At 44.8% G+C, this 19862-nt stretch overlaps 1 protein-coding gene across 1 annotated transcript in view; it reads left to right on the top strand.

The window, feature by feature from the left end:
• The window catches only part of KMT2A (lysine methyltransferase 2A), a 409829-nt gene that overhangs the window by 98260 nt on the left and 291707 nt on the right, over window positions 1–19862 (top strand). Inside the window, exon 3 of the mRNA XM_089657321.1 lies at window positions 12383–15000. Coding sequence (XP_089513447.1) covers window positions 12383–15000 — 2618 coding nt within the window. The remainder of the gene's footprint in view (window positions 1–12382; window positions 15001–19862) is intronic.

Genomic DNA, 19862 nt, shown 5'->3' with positions numbered 1-19862 from the left:
TTTATTAGTAAAGGAATGGTACTCACAAACAGCGAATAAAAACAGGCATGTAAGTCCTCCAAGGGACTTCAGAGACAAGAGGCCAGCGCGAATCCCATCATGGGGGTAGACACTCAGTACAGCTGACGCATTTCGAAGGTCGTACCTTCTTCCTCAGAGCTGACTGGACTGAGAGTGTATGTTCCCATTTATACCCACAGGCTGAAATTAAGCCCTCCCCTATGGGTTGGGCAGTCTTAGGCTGGGAGGAGGGGCCAAGGTGTCAACAGAGTACAGTGTCTAGTCATCATGATATCACTCAAGAAATATAAAATAAATATAAATATAATGTACCGTATTTTTCGCTCCATAAGATGCACCTGACCATAAGACGCACAATAGGTTTTAGAGGCAGAAAACAGGAAAAAAAAAATTCTGAACTAATGGACTGCAGACATAGTAGAGGAGATGACCAGAGACTGTGGACAGTAGAGGAGATGACCAGAGACTGCGGACAGTACAGGGATGACCAGAGACTGCGGACAGTACAGGAATGACCAGAGACTGCGGACAGTACAGGGATGACCAGAGACTGCGGACAGTACAGGGATGACCAGAGACTGTGTACAGTACAGGGATGACCAGAGACTGCGGACAGTACAGGAGATGACTGCTGACCTTTGGGGAGGGAGGGGGAGCGGGTACCTGAATTTGACAGGTACCCGCTCTTACTTCCGCAGAGTTTTTTTTATTATCTTACCTGTTCCTCTATCCAGCCGCGCGCTGTCTTCCCGGCTTCTCTAGTGTGTTGGCGCTCGTCAGACAGCCGGATGCCCAGTGCGCATGCGCGAGAAGCGCTCCGCTTTGTGATTGTTTCGGCGGCTTCTGGGATCTGTCATGTGTCCCAGGTACCGCCTTACCATTCACAAAGAGCACTGCTTCTTCCGCATGCGCACTTGGGACCCGGCTGTCACGCACACTACAGAAGCCGGGAAGACAGCGCGCCGCTGGATAGAGGGACAGGTAAGGTCCCACTGCAGAGCTGAGCGGCCGGCCCGGTATTCTGACATGGCGGCGGTGGAAATACCGGACCGGCCGCTCTATATTCGCTCCATAAGACGCACTGACATTTTCCCTCCTTTTTTGGGGGGAAAAAAGTGCGTCTTATGGAGCGAAAACTATGGTAAATAAATGTATAAAATAGCTTAAAAATAACAATAAATAATTTGTTACTAAATACAGCTTATGAAATAAAAATGCGTAATGCATAGATTAGACTAATGGTGAGATACATAAAAAGTGGAGAAAGAGGAACTCATAATTGCATGAGCCAAGAATGGCCAGTGATTTGTAAATTGTAAATAAAGGGTGGGCAATTTAGCCAGAGTATTTGCTTGAAATAGTGATATTAATAGTAATGGTAGTGTTCATGATAATTGGAAATACTGCAACATTTCATATATATATACAAAAATATTATGAGTAAAGAATATGGACATTCATATATGTTACCAGGCAAGGGCATGACTCATGTAGGTAGGATGGAGGAAATGGCATATTCCGAGTGGATCAGCTAGATCTGTATTGTTGTCTGTTCGGCAGCAGAGGGAGATCTTGTGTTAATAACAAGGCTGCAGACAGAATGGCCCTGATTTACTATTGGGCGTGGGCGCATATTCGTGGGCGAACGTCCAATTTTTATGAGCGACCATCTACTTTTACCCCGCAACGAGATTTACTATTGAGCAGCGCCCATAAGTAGATGCCCAATCGAATTTACTGACGAGATACACGCCCGGAATCAGACTCACAAAGCAGACTTGCTAAGAAGCATGTCTAACACTATGAAAAATCACTGCAGAGACATGTTCACTTAGAAATTTGGTTTGCCAAATATCAGGACTTCACTTTAAACAATATCTGCCATTTCCCAAAAAATTAAGAATGTGTTAAAAATAGTTTTTTTAAAGGAAATCGACACAGTAAAAATCCAGACGCTCGTGCACTGTCTTTGGCCGATATAACTGAGCATGTGCAGAACACATTTTAGACGTCCTCTGCAGGCGCTTGCTTTTTAGCCACTGTGTAAAAATAAAGGTCCACAATAAAAAAAAAAAACAAAAAACAGCGTGGGTCCCCCCTCTCATCCCTACCAAGCCCTTCAGGTCTGGTATGGATATTAAGGGGGAACTCCACGCCGAAATTTAAAAAAAAAAAAAACCGTGGGGACCCCCTCAATATCCATACCAGACCCTTATCCGAGCATGCAGCCCGGCAGGTCAGGAAAGGGGGGGGGGGCAGCGATAGGTATGGGGGGGGGGGCAGTGATATAGGTATGGGGCGGGGCCAGTCGGGAACAGCAAGCCTGTGACATGGGGCAGGGTCACTCAGATGATGTCCCCTGCTGGCCCCGCCCCATACCTATATAAGAACTGTCAGACTGTCTCCTGCATTCAGTTAGTTAGCCTCAGTGGAGAGACAGGGTGACAGTTCTTAAATAGGTGAGGGGCGGGGATGATGTTCCCGGCTGGCCCCGCCCCATACCTATATAAGATCTGTCAGACTGTCTCCTGCATTCAGCTAGTTAGCCTCAGTGGAGAGACAGGGTGACAGTTCTTAAATAGGTAAGGGGCGGGGATGATGTCCTCGGATGGCCCCGCCCTTAACCTATTTAGGAACTGTCAGCTAGCCTTTTTTTCACAAGGCTGGAAGCCTCCGACGGGAGCGGAACTTTTTTTTTTTTCGGGTCGCCGCCGTGATTGACGTTGGATCTACTTCGGGGGACATTGTTTTAATAAAGGACTTGTCAAAGACCCTGTACTGTGTTTTTTTTACACCACACTTTGTTTTTTTGTGAATGAGTCGCGGGACCATGTTCCGCAGACTCATTCACGTAGGGGGGGGGGCGGGATCTGGGGGCCCCCTTGTTAAAGGGGACTTCCAGATTCTGATAAGCCCCCCGCCCGCAGACCCCCACAACCACCGGCCAGGGTTGTGGGGAAGAGGCCCTTGTCCTCATCGACATGGGGACAAGGTGCTTTGGGGGGGGAGCCCCCCTGCCCCAAAGCACCCCCCCATGTTGAGGGCATGTGGCCTGGTATGGTTCAGGAGGGGGGGGGGCGCTCGCTCGTCCCCCCCTTTCCTGACCTGCCGGGCTGCATGCTCGGATAAGGGTCTGGTATGGATATTGAGGGGGTCCCCACGCTGTTTTTTTTTTAAAATTTCGGCGTGGAGTTCCCCCTTAATATCCATACCAGACCCGAAGGGCTTGGTATAGATGAGAAGGGGGCCCACGCTGTTTTTTTTTTTTTTTTTTTTTTTTATTGCGGACCTTTATTCTTACATTCAGCTGTCAAAATAAATATTATCTAGACCTTCGAAATAAGTAAAATCATTACAGAAATAATTATAAAGGATAAACAAAAATAGAATCACTAGAACTAAGGAAATTAAATTAGAATACATAAAGATATGCTTAATGCTGTTTGTTAAACACAGTAGGCGTGACTGAGTGCCAGCTGTCAGAGGAATCCACACTGAGATTTACTATTGAGCAGTGGCTAAAAAGCAAGCGCCCACAGAGGACGTCTAAAATGTGTTCTGCACATGCTCAGTTATATCGGCCAAAGACACTGCACGGGCGTCTAGTTTTCTACTGTGTTGATTTGCTTTAAAAAAACTATTTTTAACACATTCTTAATTTTTTTTGAAATGGCAGATATTGTTTAAAGTGAAGTCCTGATATTTGGCAAAGCAAATTTCAAAGTGAACATGTCTCTGCAGTGATTTTTCATGGTGTTAGACGTGCCTCTTAGCAAGTCTGCTTTGTGAGTCTGATTCCGGGCGTGTATCTCGTTAGTAAATTCGATTGGGCGTCTACTTATGGACGCTGCTCAATAGTAAATCTCATTCTGGGGTAAAAGTAGACGGTCGCTCATAAAAATTGGATGTTCGCCCACGGAAATGCGCCCAGGCACAATAGTAAATCAGGGCCTATGGGTCTACCAGGAGGGTTGTCTTTGTTTTTGTGTATTTTCAGAATATGGTAAAAAAATGGAGTGGCAGGATGTTTGATGTATAGAAAAAGGAATTCCTCTTTGGTGAGTATTCCGTCTGATAGTGCCATTTCCAGTAGTGTTTTGTTTTTTACTTGGTACTGGACTGTGGGATCAGTGGGTAGGACTTCATAGGTCTGGCAGTCATTCAGAAGTCTTAGGGCCTCGGTAATATAGGTGACTCGGTCTTGAATCACCAGACCTCCTCCTTTGTCAGCTTGCCTGATAATTACATCTTTATTTTCTTTGATGATTTTAAGGGAGGCTTTAAGTGGGTCCTGTTGTAGATACTGTTTATGTGAAGATACATTGGTGTTACAGATTTTCTTGAATTCTGTAAGCACAGTCTCATAAAAGGTGGGTAAATGATGACCTTTGACCCAATGGGGATAGAATGTGGATTTCGGTTTAAAGCTGGTGTGCATAATTTCTCCCTGGGACGCAGTCGCCATCTCAGTAATGTTGAGATACTCAGATGCATTATCCATAGACGCACCTTCTGTGTAAAGGTTTTCTAGAATATCTAGAATAGGCGTTTCTAATGAAACATCCGTCAAGGAGGAATTAGGGGAGGGGTGTAAATGGTTCTCATTATCAGTGAGTGTGTTGTCCTTCAGTGTACCATTGGATATCCGAAAGGCAGGGGATAAAAATTATGCTAATTTGACCTGGAAGGAGGGAGTGGAGTAAAGGGCTGTTAAAGTAGATACAAACAGACCACTAAACCCAAATCTCTCCAGGACTAGAAACATATATGTCAAGCTAAGTCAATCAAGCTCAACAATAGAGTAGGAGTCGGGGACTTATTGACAAGATCAATCAGGTCAATGATCCTCCTGATGTTGTTTGTGACATGTCTAGCCAGGACAAAGCCCACCTGATCTCTGTGTAAAAACTTGGAGATACACTTAGCCAGTCTGTTAACTATTATTTTTGTAAAAATCTTGCAATCAGAATTTAATAAGGACGTTAATTATCTGGAAGGGAATGGTCCATATCCGGCTTGGGGATCACAGAAGTGTATGAAATCATCATGTCAAGGATCCGGATATGACCAGAGATGTGTGGACTGACACAGGGAATAGCAGGCTTCAGGAGTAATGTAATAATATAGTTTATATGTGCAACACACCGATACACAAAACGCACCGTGCAAGTAAAAACCAAATAATCAGAATCCTTCACCCAATATATACAGAACAAAAGAGTAGTCAGTGCTAGCCAGGGTCATACACAGTTGATCAAGCATGGGGTACAGAGAGGCAGAAAGGACATGGAGCAGATCACAGGAACAGGAAGCAGGAGCAGGTTCAGGAAAACAGGTTATCACAGGCACATGGGAACAATACACCAAGGCACTGATTGCAGGCCTGGTTACTGCTTAAATACACCTCCTGCAATCAGCCTCAGGTGATGGCTTGATTGCAGGAGGTGAGATCCTGGCTGCTGAAAAGCACCCGCTGGCAAGAACTGGTACTGCAGCCCATCAGCACCAGCAGCGGTGAGTCCTTTCCTGACAGTACCCCCCCTCTAAGGAGCGGCCTCAGGATGCTCCAAACAGTCATTAGTGGGCAAAATGTTCCACCGCCCGGGTCAGGTAACTGGCTGGATATCCCACTGCCGGAGTCAAGCGACTGGCTGGGTTTCCTGCTGGTAGACCTATCTTTATGTAGGAGAACACAAGAAGGCAGGTTGCTGGACACAGGATCTCTAGAAGAAGGCTTGGAATCGGGTATCGGCCAGTTTAGCTAGACGGCAGCGGACGGAGGCACATCAGGCTGGGCAGCGAGCGGAGGCACATCAGGCTGAGCAGCGAGCAGAGGCACATCAGGCTGGGCAGCAGGCACCGGGTCATCAGGCTGGGCAGCAGGCACATCAGGCTGGGCAGCGAGCAGAGGCACATCAAGCTGGGCAGCGAGCAGAGGCACATCAGGCTGGGCAGCAGGCACCGGGTTATCAGGCTGGGCAGCGAGCAGAGGCACATCAGGCTGGGCAGCGAGCAGAGGCACATCAGGCTGGGCAGCGAGCAGAGGCACATCAGGCTGGGCAGCGAGCAGAGGCACATCAGGCTGGGCAGTGAGCAGAGGCACATCTGGATGGGCAGCGAGCAGAGGCACATCAGGCTGGGCAGCAGGCACCGGGTCATCAGGCTGGGCAGCAGGCACCGGGTCATCAGGCTGGGCAGCAGGCACTGGGTCATCAGGCTGGGCAGCAGGCAACGGGTCATCAGGCTGGATAGAAAGCACCGGGTCATCAGGCTGGACAGCGGGCACCGGGTCATCAGGCTGGGCAGCAGGCACCGGGTCATCAGGCTGGATAGCAGGCACCTGGTCATCAGGCTGAGCAGCGGGCACCGGGTCATCAGGCTGGATAGAGAGCACCGGGTCATCAGGCTGGACAGCGGGCACCGGGTCATCAGGCTGGGCAGCGGGCACCGGGTCTTCAGGCCGGATGGCATTTATCGGTTCCTCGGGCTGCATAGCGGGCACCGGATCGTCAGGCTGGATAGCGGGCACCAGGTCGTCAGGCTGGATAGCGGGCACCGGGTCATCAGGCTGGATAAAGGGCACCGGGTCGTCAGGCTGGACAGCAGGCACCGGGTCATCAGGTTGGATAGCAGGCACCCTACCCTGATCTACTAGAGAATGAGCAACCCGCATGCACTCTAGCAGCTGATCCCTGGCCTACTCCTTCAGAATCTTATAGCAGTATTTTCTGTCTTCTATTGCTAGCAGAGACAAGTACACAACCTCCTCAGGATGCATCCTTCACAAATAACAAGCCAAGATGGCTTCCCCGTGCAGCCACTTCTGGTCAGGACTGGCCTTGGTGTTATGTCAAGGATCCGGATATGACCAGAGATGTGTGGACTGACACAGGGAATAGCAGGCTTCAGGAGTAATGTAATATAGTTTATTTGTGCAACACACCAATATACAAAATGCACCGTGCAAGTAAAAACCAAATAATCAGAATCCTTCACCCAATATATACAGAGCAAAAGAGTAGTCAGGGCTAGCCAGGGTCATACACAGTTGATCAAGCATGGGGTACAGAGAGGCAGACAGGACACGGAGCAGATCACAGGAACAGGGAGAAGGTTCAGGAAAACAGGTTATCACAGGCACATGGGAACAATACACCAAGGCACTGATTGCAGGCATGGTTACTGCTTAAATACACCTCCTGCAATCAGCCTCAGGCGTGATGGCTTGATTGCAGGAGGTGAGATCCTGGCTGCTGAAAAGCACCCGCTGGCAAGAACTGGTACTGCAGTTCTTTCCTGACACATCTTGTGTATGCGACCGCTTATGGAGATCCCAAAACAAGGTCAGGAGATGGAGGGCCAAAATAACAATAAAGGACTTGTAATTTGAGTAAGGCAGACCGTCCAGCCCTGTAGATTTGTGAGTAGGGAGATGTTTGACAACATCCAATAATTTTTCAATAGAGATGTCCGCGTTTAGGGCTGTAACATCGGAAGGTGACAAATGTGGTAATTGTAAGGAGTCAAAAAAAGCGGTAAAAGCAGCCATCTGGAGGGGAGGGTGATTATCAGGGGCTAGGCAATTATAAAGCTTCTCATAATATTCCCCAAATACTGTAGCCATAACATGTGGCTCATATGTGGGTTTGCCATCCGACTGGAGTAAGTGACCCGGTAGCGAGGGGGATGTTTGAGATTTAAGTCTATTTACAAGCATGCGATGTGGCTTATTAGAGAACTCATAGAATTTTTGCCTAGCCCAAGCGAGAGACTGGGCAGTTTTATGCAGGTCAAGAGCCCTAATTTGGTCTCGTATACGGGAAACTTTCTGGAGCCAAGGTATAGACGGGTTATCTAGTAATTGTTGTTCAGCTAAGGATAGTTGGCGTAAGAGAGATTGTCTGGCACAAACAGAGGCCTTCTTTAAACGAGCGCCCATGGAAATACAGAGACCTCTGAAGATCGCTTTATGAGCCTCCCAGAGGGTTGAGGATGAAGTTACCGAGTCAACGTTATGTTGAAAATAAGCATCCAGGCCCGAGAGAGTTCCTCTCAAAGTTGTTCCAAGCACAGAAACTCTCATTGAGGCACCAATGGCAGACCCTAAGAGAGGAGTTAGGGAGAAGGAGATCATGCAGAGTCCTTTTAAAGGTGTAAAGCATTCAGTAAGGTATGAAGTGGTTTCCTTGGCAAAGTCAGAGAAGGTGTCTAGATATGTTTCTAGGAAACCTATTCAGTTGGTATTTGGGAAGGTGATCGGAAAGGAGAAGGGAAAATAGTTTAGTTAAAAAAAAATAATGCTGGGGAGGAAGTTACAGAAGCAATGACGAGTGGTGGGGTAAAAAGACCAAATTGAAACATAAAAATAAAATACAAATGAATGCTCAGAACATGGGCTATAGATTGGTAGAAAGGCATCCAGTCCTGGTATGGTGGGGGAGGGGACAGATATTAGTTATAGTTCTGCCATGTTCAGTGGGGTTAGAGATGGAAAATGCTTAACAGTCCCCATATAGTCTGCAAAGCTTTTTGTAGGTGGGATTGTCGGGGTCTGCCATCACAGCGGAGGGTGTGGGTCCATCCTGCCCAGAGTTTGGCTTCATTGGAGGCAGGATTGGTGGAATGTTTTCTCTTCAATGAGAGGGAGTGCTGCCTTTTTATCTGTTAATGGAACAGGTGACCCCCATCAGTATAAGGCCCCCACCTTCTGGATGCGCTGTATCTGAGGTCTCAGTTGTCTTCTCATGTAGAGGGTATGGCTGAAAAGGTCAGGGGAAAAGAAGAGGATGGTTAGCATTGTTAAAGTGTTATTAAACCTTTTTTTTTTTTTAAATAAATAACAAACAAGTCTATGCTTGCCTGCTCTGTGCAATACTTGTGCACAGAGCAGCCCCGATTCTCCTCTTCTCAGGTTCCCCGCCGGTGATTCAGGCCCCTCCTCTTCAGCAGGTGCCCCCATGGAAAGCCGCTTTCTATGGAGCACCCATGCGGCTCACTCCTGAGCTGCCCTATCTGCGTCTATGGAGACAAAGCAAGCAACTTGGCCCCTCCCCCGCTCCCGTGTCACAGCATTTAAATGACATCAGCGGTAGCCAATGATATCAGTCTGCCCAATGAGGAGGGGGACAGCGCCTAGAGCGCTGCTCTTGTACACATCGCTGGATTGGATCAGGCTCAGGTAAGAAAAAGGGGGGCTGAGGAGGAGCTTCAGCACAGAAGGTTTTTCAGGTGAGAAGCCTTAAGGCTTTAGAACCACTTTCAGCTCCAGCTTTTTTTTTACCCTGGCTTTTCTCATCTCTTTACACTCTCTATATGTTGTGCTAGGGTTCCAAATATTATGGGTTGATTTTCTTTCAGACCTTGTTCACACCATACATACAGAAAAACTGACAAACAGATTTCACTTCCAGAGACCTCAGCTTACATCAGTTTTCATGTACACTTCAAGGAGTTTTATACACATTGCAGATTCCTGCGCAGAAAAAATCTGCACATGGTATCAGTGTTATGGTGTGAACAGGGCACATAGAAAACTGGTTTTGTTCTGTCCTTGGGGTTAATGAGCCCTTACTACAGTAAAATAGACCTCTACCCAGAACTTAGTTTGAATGAAGTATGTAAAGTTTCAGCCACCTCTGGGTCTTCATTTCTTTGGCTTTGACAAGGTTATGTCTCCATTCTGCGTATCCTGCCATAACATCTGGGGACTTGCTGTGTTATAATCTTCCCATTTTTCTGAGCTAATGCTATCATAATGCTGGTGTCACCGGACCCTGGTATGCTGTGCATTCTGGGTCTAGGCTGCTCAGTGAGCTTAAAGGGTGGCCATACAGAGTAAAATTGTACTGCACAATTTACAAGCAAATGCATAGTGCAAATGGAATTAATGGTGTAGTTAGACTTTTGCATTGCTAAGTAATTACTACAGCTAAATATGGTAATGAATGATGATGATACATTCAGATCGTATTGCATATAGCCAGCTTTAGAGTGGAGATCCAGAAAGTGTTAGGACTATCCTCCCCCCGCTATTTTGATGCTGGGGAGAAATGTAGGTATTCTATAGTTATAACACACTTCTTGTACTAAGCTGCTGTCACTTGCCTATAGGTATGCTGCAGTCATCCTAGAAAGGAAAGTGTCAAAGGTTTACCAGGATTAAATCAAGGTGGAGAGTCTGAGAAAAAAAACTAATTCAGCCCACACATTTAAGAGTGAAAAACTACAATATTTATCTTCATTTTACAGTACAGGACATAGGGCTTGTATTTGTAGACCATGGGTTATGTGCAGACTACTTTCAGGTGATTGGAAACTGATAAAAACTTTGCTGGAACATGCCTATATAACCCTGCCCACCGTGTGAGACACCAGTTTTTTGCTAGTGTTTTTAGGTAATCAACCTCTTCTCTGGGGAAGTTTTTTTCCCTTTTTTTGGCCATTCCTTTTTTCTTAAAAACATTCCTGTCAAGATTCTTACTGCCTATGGCAGTTGCCAGATGAACAACCCTCTGTGTCTACCTTGGGGACCATACCTAGACCCCAGTGTGAGTTAGGCTGGCCTGTAAGATTTGCTTTGTGCACTGGAGCCTGAGTTAGGTGATCAGCTTTGCAAGTTGTTGCAACAAGTATGTTTAGCCACAGGGTGATCAACAGATCCAGGACAGTGGTCTATCCCTATGGTTCTCAGATCCTGAAAACCCGTTTTTTTTTTTTAACATGTGCAAGAATGGGCTTTCCATCCTTTTCCAGAAACCTCTTGCTTCAGCCTCTAATTGGACCTGTTGCTCTCTGTACTCCAGAGACAGACCCCACTTGGAGATCCTTTTGGAAGATTCCAAATGTAATGGGCATGAGGGAGCAACCTTATGTCTGTTGTGCATGTTTTGGAACTAGGGGCCTTTTCTTTGACTACACAGGAAAAAGGTGGTTTTGAGATTGACCTTATTTTCTACCCAAGCTGGCCCCTTCCCTCCACCTCAGAAAGAATATTGTCTGTCCTTATGTCCTGACCCAAAATGAGTCAAGGAATCTTCCCTGCATTGCCTGCACTTTGTTAGGGCTCTTGGACTGTTCTTGGCAGACATGGCCTCTGTTCGCCAATCTGAGTCCCTTTTTTGTCCTCCCTTCTGGCCCTTGGAAGGGACATCCTGCATCTCACTCCACCATTGCCAGGCTACTTATTTCTGGGGCTTGTGACCTGAAGGAAGGTGTATTGGTGTCTCTTGGGCTATTCAGCATCAATCATGTGCTTCCCAGATTTGCATTGTCACTACCTGGTTCACAATTTACACGTTCTTCAGGTTCTATCAGGTAGATATTCAGGCTGATGAGAGCTGTAAGGTACTTCAAGCTGTCTGCTAAGTGGTTTTGGGCTTTTACCCTTTTTGCTTATGGGCCTTCTTCAGTTCTATTTGCTGCTATGTTGTTGCCCACCCCCTACTTGTAAATTCCTTATTTTGGAGCACAGTACAGGACAAGGACAAAGGACACTCCCCTCTGTCTTCTGTGGTCACTGCTTACTAAACTGATTCTAAAAGCTTTTTTAAAATAACAAACATGTCTATACTTACCTGCTGTGTGCAGTGATTTTGCACAAAGCAGCCCGGATCCTCTTCTCACAGGTTCTCCTGGCCCCTCCATCCTGTCGGGTGCCCCCACAGCAAGAAGCTTGCTATGGGGGCACCCGCTGCTCTGTGTATCCATTCACACACGGAGCCGCGGCCCAGTCGTGCCCTTCCTTTGCTTCTCATTGGCTCACTGGCTGTGGTTCACAGCAGTGGGAGCCAATGGCTCCCGCTTCTATCTGAACCAATGAGGAAAGGGGAATCCTGGGATAGCCGAGGCTCCAGTGCACAATGCTGGATCGAGAGGGGGCTTAGGTGAGTTATTAGAGGGGCTGGGGGGGATTCTGCACACAGAAGGTTTTTTACCTTCATGCATTGAATGCTTGAAGGTAAAAACCTTAAGCCTTTAGAACCACTTTAAATTGTTACAAAAAAAAAAAAGAAAGAAAGAAACTAGAATCTCCTGAAGTGAGCATGGTTGAGTGTGCCCCTAGGGACCTTCCCAGCAGTTCCTTTTTTTTTGCCAGCGTCCAATCACCTGAAGGTAGCCTGCCTATATAACCCATGGCCTGTGAATACAATCTTGTGTCCTGTTCCTTTTTTTCTTTGGCTTAGATACGCTTTTAAGGATGTATCTGTTCTTAAGGTGCCTGAGAGATAGATGAAAATATTTGTTTCCCGCTTCTCCTTTCCTGTCTTTACCTAGATTTTGTTAATTGCAATATTTTCATGACATAACATACTGGATAATGCCGACCAATTTTCAATGCCTTTTTTTTTTTTTAACCATTCAGAACAGTCAACCCCAAGAAAACCTCGCGGAAGACCACGCTGCAGTTTGTCCAGGAGTTCTGAGGTTACTTCCCAGCCAGCTGAAAATCATAGTCATGCCACTAGCAAGCAAGAACTTCGACCTACAAATAAAACAAAGAAGCCAGAGAATGTGCCAGAAGAGAAAAGACGAGGAAGACCTCCTGCTCACGGAAACGTTAAATTAAAATCTACACAAGAAGACCACAATGAATCAGAGTCCACTAAACCTGCTCGTGAAGAGAAAACAAAACGGAGGAAGCCCTCTGCTGCTTTTAAACATGCTGCCAAAATAAAGAAACTCAGAGCCGTTAAACTGTCTCCACTGAAGCCCAAATTCAAAAGTGATAAACTGGAGCTTGGAAGAAAAGGTGTTGTGAAAATTGTTAGGAGACGTGGCAGGCCCCCATCTTCTGATAGGTTTAAACCAGCACAACCTAGGATTCTTTTGAGACAGACTCACCCAGGGAAGCCCCAGAGAACCCGCAAAGAAGAACCTCTCCAAACTTCAAAAGAAGTTGTCAGGGTCTCTGTGCGCCAAAGTCCTCGACGACTTAAGCCTGTTAGGATTATCCCAGCTTCCAAGAGAACTGATACCACCATTGCAAAGCAGCTTTTGCAAAAGGCTAAAATGGGCGCGCAAAAGAAGATGGGACTTGAAGCAGCAAAGCTTCAAGGGCGTAAGGGAGGTACCCAGCTTAAAAATATACGACAGTTTATCATGCCTGTGGTGAGCACAGTGTCTTCTCGCATCATAAAAACACCTCGAAGGTTTATAGAAGATGAAGACTATGAACCTCCTATCAAGATAGCTAGGATGGAAACTGCTCCAAATGGACGTTTTAGTTTAACATCTTGTGAATCTAGTGAAAAGTCAAGTGCAGTTTCACAGCAGTCTTCACAGGTTACTTCGGATGAATCCCGCTCAAGCAGCCCTAGCATAGACACTTCGACAGAATCACAGGTTTCAGAGGAGACGACTGCTATAGCAGAAACTCCTGAACGAGTCACAGATATTCCTTTGTCTACACCTCAGTCAGTCATAGAAAGCAGTGGAGTTAGCACAAGAAACAGACGTATTCCCAATTGCAATAGAATCATCAATTCCAGGCAAGCAAAGAAGATTTCTCAGCCAGCTCTTCAGCAATCCTCTGCTTCTCCACCTCCACCATTGCTTAGTCCTTCAGCACCTTTGCAGGCCCCAGCAGCCCTCTCTGAACATTCTTCATGGCTTATGCCTCCTGCTATTCCCATGGCTACAACTTTCCTTTCTGGATCACGTATGCATGAAAAGCGGAGGTCCATATTAAGGGAGCCAACTTTCCGTTGGACATCCCTAAAGCATTCCAGGCTAGAGTCTCAGTACTTTTCCTCTGCTAAATATGCCAAAGAAGGCCTCATCAGGAAACCCATATTTGATAATTTTAGACCTCCACCACTGACTCCAGAAGATGTAGGTCTTGCTTCTGCTTCTGGGTTCAATACAGCCTCTGTTGTAAGTCCTGGAAGACTCTTTTCTCCACTTCATTCTTCTGGAGCTCGATTTGATTTACATAAAAGAAGCCCTCTGCTCCGTGCACCAAGGTTTACTCCCAGCGAAGCACATTCACGCATATTTGAGTCAGTCACTCTACCACCATCTATTGATTCCTCTGGAGCATCCTCCATTATAAGTTTATCTTCTAGAAGAAGGAGAAGAAGAGTCTTTAGTCCAATGCGTGGCTCTGAACCAAGATCGCCATCTCACTCCATGAGGACACGGAGTAGAAGAGAAAACAGCAAGAGTGCTGCGCCCCTCATTCCTCAGTCATCTAGTTCACTTACAAGCTTATCTGTCAGTTCCCGGACCACCAGTGCCTTAAGTCCCAGCTTTTCTTTTTCTTCCACTTCAATTTCTGCAACACCTGTGGAGTCTGCAGAGAAATTTCCGAAAACAAGAAGGCAAGCCAGCACTTCAGGGGAGCCTTTCTCATCCTCTTCCAACAGTAGTTCTTCCCTTTTTCCATGGTTTATATCTGGCTCCCAATCAGAGAGAATAAAAAATAAGACCAGAGTATCAGATGAAGCATCAAAAGAAAGGGACATTGAAAAATGCAGGGAAAAGGAAAGAGAGAAGGAAAACTCCCATGACTCAAGAAAAGATAAACGCAAGAAGAGCTCAATCTCTTTAAACAAAAGTGGCAAGGAAAAGGTTGATGGAGAGGCACTTGCTGCTTCTACACCAATAAAAATATTATCAAAGAAGAAACAAGTGATCACAGAGCCCCCAGTAACCACTACTCCACCACCACCTGCTGCAACCTCCGTTTCAGTCAAGAACAAGTTTTCAAAAAAAACCTGTGGCATTTCTGATAAACAAGATAATGACTCTAGTGCCAAATCCCCACCCACAAACATCCAGATACCCTTGCCTGAACAGCCTGCAAGTCCTGTTAAGTCCACTACCACCTCTACCACCACCATCAGCTCTGTATTGGATCAAGCAAACAAAATTCTTGTTTCAGAGAAGCATATGGCCACTATAATAAGAACAGCTAAATATCAATTGCAGAGTATAGAAAAAAGCAAGTTGCGAAAGCAAACGGAACAGCCCAAAGCACAGGTGAGCAAGTTCTGATGTTGCAAAGCACATGTTAGGCTTGTGATTTGGTGGATCTTGTACATTTCTTTACATATTCTAACTTCTTACACTGTATTATGGCCTAAAGAATAGAGATATTTAACTTGTATAGAAGAAAAATCAAGCCTGTGAGGACTGGTAATGTCATTGTTTATTTTAAGAAACCTACATTGTTAGAATCCAAGTTAAAACAGTGTGCAAATATAACACTGTATGCAGTGTTTTTTTTTTTCTTTTTCAATTTGATTATCTTTTTTGCTGTGCTGTACTGTGCTCAAGGCAACCCTGAGGCCCCATTCACACTTGGCGATTTGGAATTTCTGCGATTCTGCCCACGATTCCAAATCGTGTAGAAACCACTGCGCGTGATGACACCATTTATGTAATGCAATTTTGCTGTGATTGTTGCGCGTCAGAATCGTGCAGCAAAATGCACCTTTAACCAATTCAATACCGGGCAATTTTACACCTCCCTGCCCAGGCCAGTACATTAACCATGCTCATCACTACCTCCTCCTTCAGTGCATGATCTATACACTAATAGATGCACTTTATCTACTGCAGAATTAACCAGATCCATGTTTAACCAATTCAATACCGGGCAATTTTACACCTTCCTGCCCAGGCCAGTTTTCAGGTTTCAGCACTCTCACAATTTGAATGACAATTGCGCGGTCATACAACATTGTACCCAAACTAAAATTTTATCATTTTCTTCACACAACTTGAGCTTTCTTTTGGTGGTATTTAATCACCTCTGGGGTTTTTATTTTTTGCTAAATTAACAAAAAAAAACAAAAATTTTTAAAAAAACACACGTTTTTCTTTGTTTCTATTATAAAAGCTTGCAAATAAATAATTGTTCTTCATAAATGTAGGCCAAGATGTATTCTACTACATGTCTTTGGTGAAAATAACCCAAATTAGGATGTATTTTTTAGCTTGTAGGAAAGTTATAGAGTTCACAAACTATGGTATAGATCTGAATATTGATCAATCCTGAAATACTGACAGCCAATCTAATTTCTTGAGGTCCAAGAATGTCAGAACAGTACAGATATCCCCCAAATGACCCCTTTTTGCAAAGTAGACAGTCCGACGTACTTCATAAGAGGCATGGTGAGTTTTTTGAAGTTGTATTTTTTTTTGTCATAATTTTTCGGAAAATGAAAAAATTAAAAAAATTAGTTTCACTATTTTTTTTTTACATATTGTCACCAGTGCAGTACAGCGTCATCATATAACTGGCATGGCGGTGATCAGGGACACTGACTGGTGACAGTATGAAAAAAAATATATATATATTTTTTTAATTATTTTTTATTAAATTTTTTTTCTTTTTTTTTTAAGATTTTTTTTTCCTATTTCACTATGACCAAAGTAGTACAATGTTACCATAGTAACATTGTACTTTGGGGAAGTGATCAGTATTTTTTATTTTTATTTTTTTTACACAATTTGCTTATAGCAAAGAATTACTTTGCTATAAGCAAGCATTTACCTGAATGACATGGATTCATTCAGGGTTTTTTTTTTTTTTTTTGTGCTTAGCTGTGATTTGGCCACAGCTATCACATGACATGTGCATGTGATTAGCTGTGACCATTGACAGCTAGACACTAGTATACAATGGATGGCATGAATGAAGCCATCCATTGTATACAACTGTCATGTGACCTGCTGTGATTGGTCACAGCAGGTCACATGGTACCGGCAACGGGGGCCGATACTCAGATCTGTCATCGTCCGTATCCAAGGTACACAGCCGGTGACAGATCGCGCCGCGCCGCGGCTCTGCAGGAGCGCAATCTGCGCATGTGCGGGAGAACGCTGATGACATTTGCCGGCCGCCATTCAGCCATAGGGCGGGCGGCAAATGGTTAAAATCCCTGTGAAGATTGTCGCCCAAAAAGGAGCAGGAGCTTCTTTGGGGTGACAGATCTGCGTAGGGCATATTCACACAGAATCACATCAAAATCTCTCATACATAATTACGAGGAACGCAATTTTCTGCTATCTGAATTGTGAATGGGGTCTGAGACCACAGCAGATATAGTGGCAGAGAAAAAAGTGCCATGTAGTGGTATTGTATGCAGCTTTCTATTTTTGTTAGATCTATTTCACACTGCCTATAAAGAGTAATAACTCCTTGGAGGTTTTCATGTTTTGTTATGGATTGCTGAACATCCCATTTTGTTATGGAGAAGAGTAGAAGGGGAGATGACCTGTAGTCCTTTATGGTAAAAACCGGAGCTGTTTGGAATGTATTCACTTTACAGTTCAAGCTCGTTGGTAAAATTCAACCACTCGGAGATTAGTCCCAGGTGGATCATCAGGTGGCATCATACCACAGGTCACACACTTTAGCACCAATTCTGCCTAGAGCCCATATAAAGTACTAGGATGGTGTACACCTGGGTTCCTTCATATTCCTTCTGAACACGCTTATCCTATATTGTGCACCCTATTTTTTGAGAACCCCACAAGGGATTACCCTCATCCGTAGCTTTGGTGGAAACCACTCTAGAGAGAGCCACGGCAAAACCTCAAGCAAATATTTTTTTGTGCCAAAAGTGCAGAAAGCTCAATCTAAGAGTGATGATGCAATGCACCAGAACAGAACACAATATTAATACTGGTCTCTGCATCCAATTCTAGTTCTGTTTCAAGAATGCAACAAATGACCTACCTGACGAAGGCAGAATATTCTTTTGTTTGTCACAATTCCTAAGATAGTTCATGGCTTTAATGGCTATTTTTGTCCAGGGCTATAAAGCATCACATTCCTTCTCCAGCTCCTTTGTCATTACATGAGTCTAATCCCAATATGCCTGCCCCAGGTGAGGCAGACACAGGGGAACTATGAGAATATTGGGGCAATAATAGAGGAGGCTGCTGCAGATTTTTTTCCCTCCTACTCTTTTTACACCTGAAAAGAGAGCTTTACACAACATGCCTGCTAATGCGGATAAGTTCAATGCTACTGTGCATAAAAGCCTTGGCATTGTAGAAATTGATTATTTTCCACACCCCCCAGATTGTCACTCCTCCAAAAAAAAAAAATCTTTGCTGTACTCTATCCAGTGGAAGGAGTTCACAAAAAAATGGACTATTTCTGTACCTGATCCTGCTCTCAGTCTTAAAGTGTTACTAAACCCAAAACTGTAAAATCAGTTCTTTACATGCGGTAAAGCATGATTACTAATCCGCCACATTGTGTAAAAAGGCTGTTTGATCCTGTCTTCTCTGATCCTCCCCTTCTTTTGCTGTCCCCACTCCATCTACCATAGTACAGAGCAGCAGTGGCAAGTCTGCACATGCTCTGTTTGGTGTGTGTTGCTAGAGAGTGGAGTTTTTTTTCTTCTTTTTTTGGAAGGGTGCATGTGATTGGTACAGGGTCAATCAGCGCTGTCTTGACAGAGGGTCAGGGGTCATGCAGCCTCATAGGACAGTCAGAAGAGAATGATTAACCAGTGCTCAGCCAGACACTGATAGAAGTCACAATACTTCTATATACTGCTGATGGGAAAAGGTATTTAGCAGTTTATAGTTACTAAAATAATTGCATTTCCATGTTCTGTGTGCTGTGGAAGACCCGATATAGTGAATGCAGGGTCATGGGCTTAGTAACACTTAAAATATCTCACTGTACTAACTGAAGATGCTCCTTCATTTAAAGATTTTGCAGATAGGAAGTTTGAGATGCTTATAAAGACTCTTAAAGTGTTACTAAACCCACAACAGTAAAATTAGTCTATATATGCAGAAAAGCATGCTAGTTATACTCACTGTGGTACCTAAGGGGTTAATCCTCTGCATTGTGTAAAAATGCTGTTTGATCCTGACTTCTCTGATCCTCCCTTTCTTCCAGTGTCTCCTCATGTGGAGACGCTGCACATGCTCAGTTTGGTGTGTATTGCTAGAGAGGTTTTTTTCTTCTCTTGGGAGAGTGCATGTGATCAGCACAGGGCCAATTGGCACTGTCCAGATAGAGGTCAGGGGTTCTGCATTCTTTTAGAGAAAACTCCTCCTACAAGCTTTAACCAGTGCTCTGCTGGACACTGATAGAAGTCTCAAGACTACTCTAACTGCTGATGAAAAAAGGTATGTAGCAGTTTCTTTTTACTAAAATAATTGCACTTCCATGTTCTGTGTACTGTGGGAGACCAGATATAGTGATTGCAGGGTCCTGGGTTTAGTAACACTTTAGCTCTTGCAGGCCCAGTCCTGCAATCCGTTCTCACTGCAGTTTCAGTGTGGCAAACTGGTTGTTCAAAATGAACAACGAACCTTATTCTGTTTTTCAGGACCTTACTTTAACAGCAATTTCCTTTTTGCTCTGCTTTTTTGTGTGGATGCCCTAGAACATGTGATGGGACAAATTTCCAGAATGGCTGCAATCTCTATTCATGTGCACAGAATCTTATGGCTCAAAACCTTGACAGCTGAAGCAGCCTGTAAAAAGCACCTCAAATGTATGCCGTTTCAAGGGGAGGCATTTAATAAGTTTGTAAAAGCTGTCATGTTGCAGAAGGAAGGCCCTGTTCATGTTAGGTGATTTGGAATTGTGGGCAGAGTTGCCGCAATTCCAAATCGCGGCAAAACGTGATGCGCGTTTGAGTGTCATTATTCTTGAAGACACCCGAAACCCGGTACAGTTTTGCCATAATTATGCGCCAGTACACACCTCAAAATCCTGCCTGGCTTGTCACACAAAAAGGAGCAGGAGCTTCTTTTAGGCAACAGACACACTTAGGGAAACCCTTTGAAGTAAATGGGCTGCCCAATGCAGGACACACATAAACATGTATACATTGCGCTTTTAAAATTAGAGCAGGAGCACT

The sequence above is a fragment of the Staurois parvus genome, unplaced genomic scaffold (genome assembly GCF_062004578.1).
Source record: "Staurois parvus isolate SC_StPar_1 unplaced genomic scaffold, SC_StPar_1.0 ptg000981l, whole genome shotgun sequence".
In the NCBI taxonomy this organism is placed as follows: Eukaryota; Metazoa; Chordata; class Amphibia; order Anura; family Ranidae; genus Staurois; species Staurois parvus.
This window is presented reverse-complemented; position numbering and strand designations above follow the sequence as displayed.